Source organism: Magnolia sinica, chromosome 11 (assembly GCF_029962835.1).
Source record: "Magnolia sinica isolate HGM2019 chromosome 11, MsV1, whole genome shotgun sequence".
Classification (NCBI taxonomy): domain Eukaryota; kingdom Viridiplantae; phylum Streptophyta; class Magnoliopsida; order Magnoliales; family Magnoliaceae; genus Magnolia; species Magnolia sinica.
In genome coordinates, this window is record NC_080583.1 from 68,754,869 (window position 1) to 68,763,552 (window position 8,684).

Consider the following 8,684-nt stretch of genomic DNA (forward strand, 5'->3'; position numbering starts at 1 on the left):
TTAATGCATAGATGGTCCTAATCCACAAATTAAGTCTTAACAACCATAAGTAATTAACCTATTTTACTAGAAAGCCCAATATGTAATTCTTTTCAACACATGAACAAAGGAAAATATATGCTGTATACATGCTATGTAAGTACGTACGCATGCATATATATAATCTGCAATATGTATATTAATATCCATATATAACATTCCTATGTATTTATAACTATTTGCACCAATGTATCTAAAATTGTCGCCCCTCGAAGGTCTGCCCGAACTGCCAGTTTGCCGGTGCAACATTGTCCGATTGCACCATCCGCTGGTCACGAGTAGTGACTTGGAATGACAAGCCCTGGCCCAACAGGCGGGCCGAAGTCTGCCAGTTCTGACCCCAATTACGGGTCATCTGGATCCAACCTGTGTTCGAGCCTTTGATCTTCATGTCGATTACATCTCCAGTGCCGGCAACATTGTACACTAATACAAGTATCCAGTAGGGATTGCCCTTGATTTCAAACTTCACACCACCTGACTTGATGCAAGTGGTCCGCCGGTAGAGAACGGGGACAATGCCAGCTTCGTAAATTGCTATCTTCAAGAACATGGGCATGGTTAGATCAAAGTGCTTGCGAGGTGGGTTGCACCATCCGCCATTATCGCTCGGCAAAGAGTAGTTAGGAGGGCAGAAGTTTGTAACAGTCACTTTGATTGAGCCTGATTTGCACCATTGTTTATCATTGTAGCACTTTATCTCATAGCATGCGCCGCACGTGAGACCGTCATTGAAGAGGGCCGTGCTAAGGGCTGTCGTCTCGAGGCCGTATCCTTGCTTGATCAGATCGCCATAGCCACATGCACCTTCTGTGTGATTTTAGGTTTATGTGTTAGATTAGTGACACAACAATGTCAATAGATTTAGTACATAAATGAAAATGCTTCTTGGGTCTGAATTATGAGCAAGTTTCAATTGGGACAGCATTCAAGGGGCTCTGTTTCTTTGATCTAAACCGTTCATTTGGTGGGCTACAATCTTGGATGAAAATGCTGCACAGAACCCCCATTCGAGGATCACAGCATTGTTGTAATTGGCCCATAAGCCAGTGATCCATATGCAAGTAAAGGTCCAGAAGCTAGTGGGTGAGATTCTTTAGATGGAAATGATTTTTGATCCAACGGCCATCCAAGGTGGAGCCGACCAAATGAACCATCAAGATCGGTGCAAATGGACCCCATATTCTTGGGCCCCATCAAGCACCACATATTTCAAAATACCAATTTGAATATGTGGTGGATTCTTCATCACTGAGCTTCAATAAGAGAGAGGAACCAGTTCTTTCAGTATTAGGTCAGTACTCAATGTCCACATGGTACACGTGTACAATATCAAGACCATTGATCTAGTGGGCCTGATAATGATTGAGGGTACCTCAAGATTCAACCAATTAGGTGTTAGAATTTGAAGTCTAGGATCATTTGACTGATTGTACACATAGCATCTGGTTCGATCTCCTTGGCATCGTTTCCAATGTTGAGAACTGGGGGCCTATGATTTGTTAATCTACACCATTGATCTGTTGTGTCCCGCCATGGATGGATAACACCGCTAAAATCTAACAGATAGAAAGAACCCAGCAACCAATCTTAGGACCTTTTTCAATTCAATTTGGACCACATCTCTTCTCAACCGTCTCTGTGGGCCAAAAATAAATGGTTAATAATCTAACTATAGAGTAACTTTTTTAGGAACTCACCTCCCACTTTGGGCTACAACAGACTAATGTTCTGGATTACAGAACCATGGGCCCCATTTGTAAGAATTAGAAACCTATGCAGGCCATGTACCATATATTCTTCTCTTCTAATGTAGATTGTTGCTGTTTTTACAAGGCAGTTTTTTTTTTTTTTTCAAACTAAGTACTCATTGTTGGTGCCCTAAGCACGAGAACTGATCCCCTACAGGCGAGTGCATCTTAACTTCCTACGCAGGAAGCATCTTTACCGCTGACGGGCTACTTGTGCATGACATCCATACCATGCCAACAGTAAAATACGCAAGGTAGATCACTCGTCTCAACAAATCATACTTATCCACCCACTAGATGGGCCACATCTGTATGATGATTCACAACATTGATTGTCCATTCATCACAATGGTATGGCCCACCTGATGATCAAACCGGGTTATCTACCATCTTACAAAAACAGTATGCTGGTAGGAAAGATACGCCTCGATGGTAAGTTACAGTGTGAGAACTAATCACCCACTGACTGCTGTACCATAAGAGCCGTGCCATTGCATTTTCAGCCATAGAAAATCAAGGAAAAAGAAAAGAAAAATTATCTTGACCCTTGATTCCCTAAGTGATTTTATGCATTGCTCTTAGAGCTGGGAACGGGATAACTCGGCTCAACAATCTCAACTCGTCTAACTCGTTCATATCCGACTCGATCTGAACGGAGCGGGTGAGATGATCAAAATTGAGTTGACTTCGTCCCATCCGAACTCATACCTAGTTGAGTTCGAGTCACCTAATAACTCAACTTGACTCGACCCACTCAATCCAAAACTCTATTTGTACATATATATTAAAAAAACTTAGATCTGAAAATGAGATGCCATGTAGTTGATAGAGAGTTTGCAATTCTGGCAAGTGAATCTAGGTTTTGAGTTGTGATTTCAATACATGGACCTGACTCGACCTGACTTGGTACTTTTGACCAAGTCAGACTCAGTTAAAATTAGTCTAGGCTAGACTCGGACTCGAACCAGGTCAAGCATGTTGGACTCGGTACTCGGTACCGAGTCAGGTCGAGTTCGGGTCAGACCTATTTCAAAACTGGATCGAGTCGAGTAACCCCAACTCCATCCGAATCAACTCGATGCCAAGCTCTAAATTTACTCCACTAAAAACAGCCTGTAGTTGATCAGTTCTTTATAAAAATAGGGACCCAAAAAATAAAATATAAAAAATTACCCATCGTTCCTACACCATTCCTGTCGCCATAAAACGTTGCATGTGCTTTAATCCATTTGTATTCAGCGGCGGCACCAACTACGATTAGGAAGAAACATACAGCCAATGCACCAGACCCAGACGCCATCTTAGCTCTCAAAATATAAACCATTGTCGAAAACAGGCTCATGCATATAATATTTATGGAGGAGATAATAGGGAGATGTAAGAAAGAAGATTGCAAGTTTAGAAATAATGAAATAGGTGTGATTTTCTTGATATATGGTATGTGTAAGAAATAGTATTGAATGTTTGTTTCTCTCAAGCAATCACATCCGTTTATGGCATGTATTTAGATGAGGAGTTACGAGCTTTGTGATAAATATCGGCGCGATTTAGAAATTCTCGCGATATTCTATGGATAATATAGCGAAAAATTCGAAATCTCACAAGTTCTTAATTTCTTGCAGAATTATCGCACTTTTTAACGTAAAAACGTTTAGTATCTAAAATAATTTATTTATATATGTTTCTAAATTCATTTTTTCAGAAAGATTTTCTCCTGTGATATTGGAAACGTGAAAATCTGAAATATCCCCAGAGGTTCTCAGGCTGAGAAATTGGCAACAACGAGATTTATCACAATGCTCGCGAGAAATGATCATGTGGGCTCACTACATGGAAACCTTTCTATTCACCTAGTTGCATTTGAACTATTGGTATCCACATCACCAATCTAGACCGTCCATTAGGTGAGTCTTCTTCAGTACTCTGCAAAATTTCACAGCAAACCGATGATCTTAAGTATCTGTGCATGGAAATATTTCTAACAACGATCTTGTTCATCCATTTTTTATTGACACTGATTTTATGGTTTAGATCGTGGGCACGGTATGAATTTTTCCATGTAGCCTACGTAGAGTGTAGTGGATCTAATGGACGGTTCAGATAACTGACCAAATGCAACTAGGTGTATAGAACGGTTTCCACAGACATAACCCACTAGATCGCTTTTGGAAGATTATTAGGCCCCTTATTTCTCAAGAGGGATTCTGTTGATTCTCTGGATGCACTAATATATTGTACACATGATGCAAGAAAAATAATCCAAACCGTCCAAATTGTGTGACCCAGTTTAGATTGATCATCACCAAGGAGCCAGGTTGGTTGAATGACCCTAACATCTAAGTAATGAGTATTTGCCTTTTGAAACCGTACAATTCAATGCTTTTATATATATATATATATATATATATATATATATATATATATATATATATATATATATATATATATATATATATATATATATATATTCCGTCCATTAAAGTCCAACAAGGCAGATATTGTGATTTTTTTGTTTATGACCCATCTAAAGTAGGTCTATGGTTTGGATGGATTAATTTGAGTTAATTGAATGCCACGTGAGCAAGTTTTTGGTGCCTGCATATCGACCATCATAGTCGAGTATCAAAGGTTTTTTTCGGAACCTTGCTACAATTTCTCATGATTTAGGAGATATACTCGGAGAAATTCTCTCTCGAGAACGGACCTCGTGAGAATGGAGAGATAAGGTGCGGCCCTTACCATGGGGCCTACACTACAACAAATGGGACATTTAGCGCCACAAATGGGACATTTAGCGGCGCTTATAAGTGCCGCTAAGTCCTAAAAGCGCCGGTGATTATATTAGCGGCGCTATTCAAGCGTCGATAAATGGGTATGTCGCTAAAGGTAATAGCGGCGCTAGTTAACTTTTCTCGGCGCTTTTCGGAGCGCCACAATTATCTTTTTCCCCGACGCGAAAAAGCGCTGCTAAAAATCACTCAGAGCGCTGGTAAAAGTGGTTTGTGGACACTTTTTTTCGTGAAAAAGCGCCGTAAGATTTCTACACGAGCGCCGCTAAAAGCCTTTGTATGGATTTCATATTATATATAATTCAATCAAAACCTGTATTTTTTAAATATTTGAAACATAAAAATGATGCAATACAAATAAAACTGAATATTAAACAAAATTTATTACAATAAATGGTCTTAAATATAAATAAAAACAAATCCTCTATATGGTCTACTCCTAGCATGAGTGGCGTCAAAAGGCTGAAGTAATTTGAAATCTGGATTGCCCCACTTGTATGCAACGAGAAGAGTGGATCACCCACCATTAACCCTTTGAAAACTACTCTTATGATAGTCAGAACCAGGCTAGTCCTTAGCTGCTCCATGGAAGTTGGTTTTTCGACGCTTAACATGCTGATCTGTTGGGTGGAAAGAATGGTATATGGCAATATTCCTTCATGACTTGAAGAGAGCTCTTTCCGCAAGCTTCATCTCTAAACCTGATGACATACTACGCTTGGTAGCTTTTATATTTGCAGTGTTACCATTCTGTCCAATGCATATTTCAAGTTCAATTGTCTTTTCCCTATCAGATGACAACAAGACATGCATCAACTGCTTCCCACACAACCAATGATTTGGATTTTCCATTGAATAACCCAACTCGAATCCAAGGAAACCAAACTCTGACAGAGAACTGTAGTTCAAAACAACCATTTTGCATATCATGTTAGAGTTGTACTAAACCATGGTGCTTACTTTATGAAGAGAAGGAAAATATCACATAACACAATTACGGGTTTAACCATCTCTCAAAAAACTAAAAAGAAAAAACAAACAAATAAATAAAAGATGGGGCTTAACAGAGCATTCCATTGTGCAAAAATTTTCTGTCATGACACTTTTTGAGGTTTAATGAAATTGTCAATTTACAAAACTAAATAAATAAATAAATAATGCTGTCATAACCTATATCCACGGTACCTTGCCAGTCACATTAAAAGAAAGATACTAAAAAGACACTAATCCCTGCACTAGTTTTCACACTAGTGACATAACTCTAAATGGCACCAATTGAGTGGTCCTAAACTCCCTCTTAATGACATGGAAGAGGAGTTTCACATTTATCCATCTCTAATGAGGCACTTAAATACAGCCATCAGAACCATCTTTTTGCAGGATGAACCATATCTCCAAGAAAACAATTATTAAAAAACCTAACTATCTGATTTGGACTGAACAGAGCTCACTCTATATTGGCCCTATATCAACTGTCATGAGTTTTAGTGGTGAGTGATACGGTATGTCAAAACCAATTTTTAATCCCTTTGCCTACATGTAGGGAAACTGATGCAAGTTGTCTAATTCACGGCAAAGCTCACTCAACATAACTCACAGGGATTAATTTAAGGAAAAGAATTTAGGCAGCAAAGCCGGGCAATTCATATCAACTGATGCCTAAGTAGATAAGAATCTGATGCTTCTAGCCAAGCCTGCAGCTTTCCTTCTTCCAGTTGAGAGAGAGGAATCGATTGAAATCTCAAATCAAAAATAAAATGGATTTCAAGGCATAGATAGTGAAATCAAAATCGATTCCGATTTTGAATTTCAGTTTTTCTTTTTTGGTAAAATCACAACACCTAAGCAGGAAAGCAAATAGATGCTTGAAGCCCTCTAGGCACTGTAACATGATATTCCTCACTCGTTAAAACATCCATACCTGGTAAAATAATCAGCTAGATGACACCTTGGTAGATAGTACGAACCTTTGGAGTATTTCGTGATTCAGCCGACCACACCCAAATGCAAGGGACCATGGTAATGAAGGACAAAACCAGAACGTTATCGGTTGGTGACAATAAAATGAAGATTATAACTGCCTGTGCTAGGAAAAAAAATGCCCTTTCAGATGCTTAGAGGTTCCCAAATGCCAGAGGAAAACTAAACTACATAATATATATATATATATATATATAATCAATATAAAAAAAAACAAGAGATTTTCTTGCAACATAATGCCGAAGGGCAGGACAAAGAGTCTAAAAGAGAATGACTGGTAACTAGAAGAATTTCTAACCTCTCCATCTCCTCCTAATGCCTGAAAGTAAACAAAATGCAGATAAATTTTCATCATAAGAGTGCATCAATGATTGTTCACTTAAATACCCAAACTATGTGCCATCATCTCAAGACATAATTCATAAAAATGGAAGGTTTCAAAGAAGGCATGGTGAACAACCTTCTCACATAGTGTTTGGCTGCATGTGGCAGAATATGATTGCGGCTCGGAATGTGGATGCATCATGAACCAAAAACTTATTTGAAAATACTTAGACATTGCATGCGGCATGCAAGCACTTCAAATGAAATAGTCCAAATTGTAAGGTCGCATTTTAGATGCATCATGAACCAAAAACTACACTTATTTAATCCCAGTTTATTTTGAGTTAATGCATGGCTCGTGTACAAGCTTTCAATGCATACATATCAAGCATCATACTTTGCAATTGATGGCAAGCTCAAATCAGATTTTTATGCCAAAAGATCACTTGATGCCAAGCTAAGATCTCACATCCCAATACATGTGCCCAAGTGGATTTGCATGCGTATAAGAAATACTACTAAACATTCTTAAAGGAATTTAATCAAACATATGATGTGCAGGTGTAAGATGTTCTAAAGAGTGACCTAAAATTTGTGGTGTGGTGTTGAACCTGAAATTTTCAAGGAGTCGACACAACCCGTTGCCAATCTTATGCAGGTGGGTAGAATTCTAGCTACCAAACTTAAGCCACTGCATCTCCAATAAACAATGGAACAAATGAAGTATGCCATATCTACAATGGGGCTAACCATTTATGTTAGCCAATGCTTAACCTTCAAACCCAAGATTAAAAACTTATTTTCTTTAATCCTAAAATCCTCACATCCCCGATTCCTAAAAACCCTAATTTGTAAAATTAGAAAATCCCCAATGTCAAAAGTCCTCAAATCCCCAAACTAGTTAGGGATTAGACAAGACAAATCCCTAATGAGGAATTTGACAATACAAATCCCTAAAAAGGGATTCGACAATGCAAATCCCCAACTAGGTATTCGACAGTGCAAATCCCCAATTAGGGATTTCTTATATGAATCCCTAATTAGGGCTTCGATAATGCATATCCCTAATCAGGTATTATAAATTGCAAAAAGCAACAACGAGAAGGGAAAAACCTTACATCATACCTGAGAATCCGAGATTTACGAGCATCAAAAGGCCGAACTGCAGTAGAGGGCCGAGGAGATAGATAGATAGATAGAGAGAGGGAGAGAACAGAAGGAGATCAGGGAGAGGGAGAGAGAGGGAGAGGCGGAGAGAGAGATCGAGAGAGAGAGAGAGAGAGGGAGTTGGAGAGGGAGAGAGAGAAGCAGAGAGAGATCGAGAGAGGGAGGGAGAGGGAAAGGGAGAGCGAGAGGAAGGGTAAGCGCACAGAGAGGGAGAGGCAGGGAGAGATCGAGAGAGAGAGAGAGAGAGAGAGAGAGAGAGAGAGAGAGAGTCGGGATGGAGAGAGAGAGCATTGGGAGGGGAGAAAAAAATGTTAGGTTTTTGGTACGTACGTTATTTATACCCGATCACTGACCGACTACTAATTTTAATTAGCGCCGCTAAACTAGAGACGCACATTGTCGGCTAAGCCAGCTTTTGTTGTAGTGCTACCTTGATGTATGTATTCTATATCCACGCTGTCCATACGTTTACCAGATCATTTTATGGCATAAGCGCATCAAATGAAGAAGATCCAAATTCCATGTGGACCATACTATAGGAAACGGTGGTGATTGAACGGCCAACTATTAAAAACTTTCTAGGGACCACATTAATGTTTCATTAATGTTTATTTACCATCCAACCTGTTGATAA

The 8,684-nt window shown here is 39.2% G+C and overlaps 1 protein-coding gene across 1 annotated transcript; it reads right to left on the minus strand.

Annotated features, from left to right (window-relative positions):
- Positions 1-232: 232 nt before the first annotated feature.
- Positions 233-8,348, minus strand: LOC131218146 (expansin-A2-like; the record flags this gene model as incomplete). Its single annotated transcript, XM_058212825.1, has 3 exons — positions 233-849; positions 2,964-3,064; positions 8,308-8,348. Coding segments are annotated over 3 exons (759 nt in total), but the record flags the coding sequence as incomplete, so codon positions are not given.
- Between the last annotated feature and the right edge of the window lie 336 nt (positions 8,349-8,684).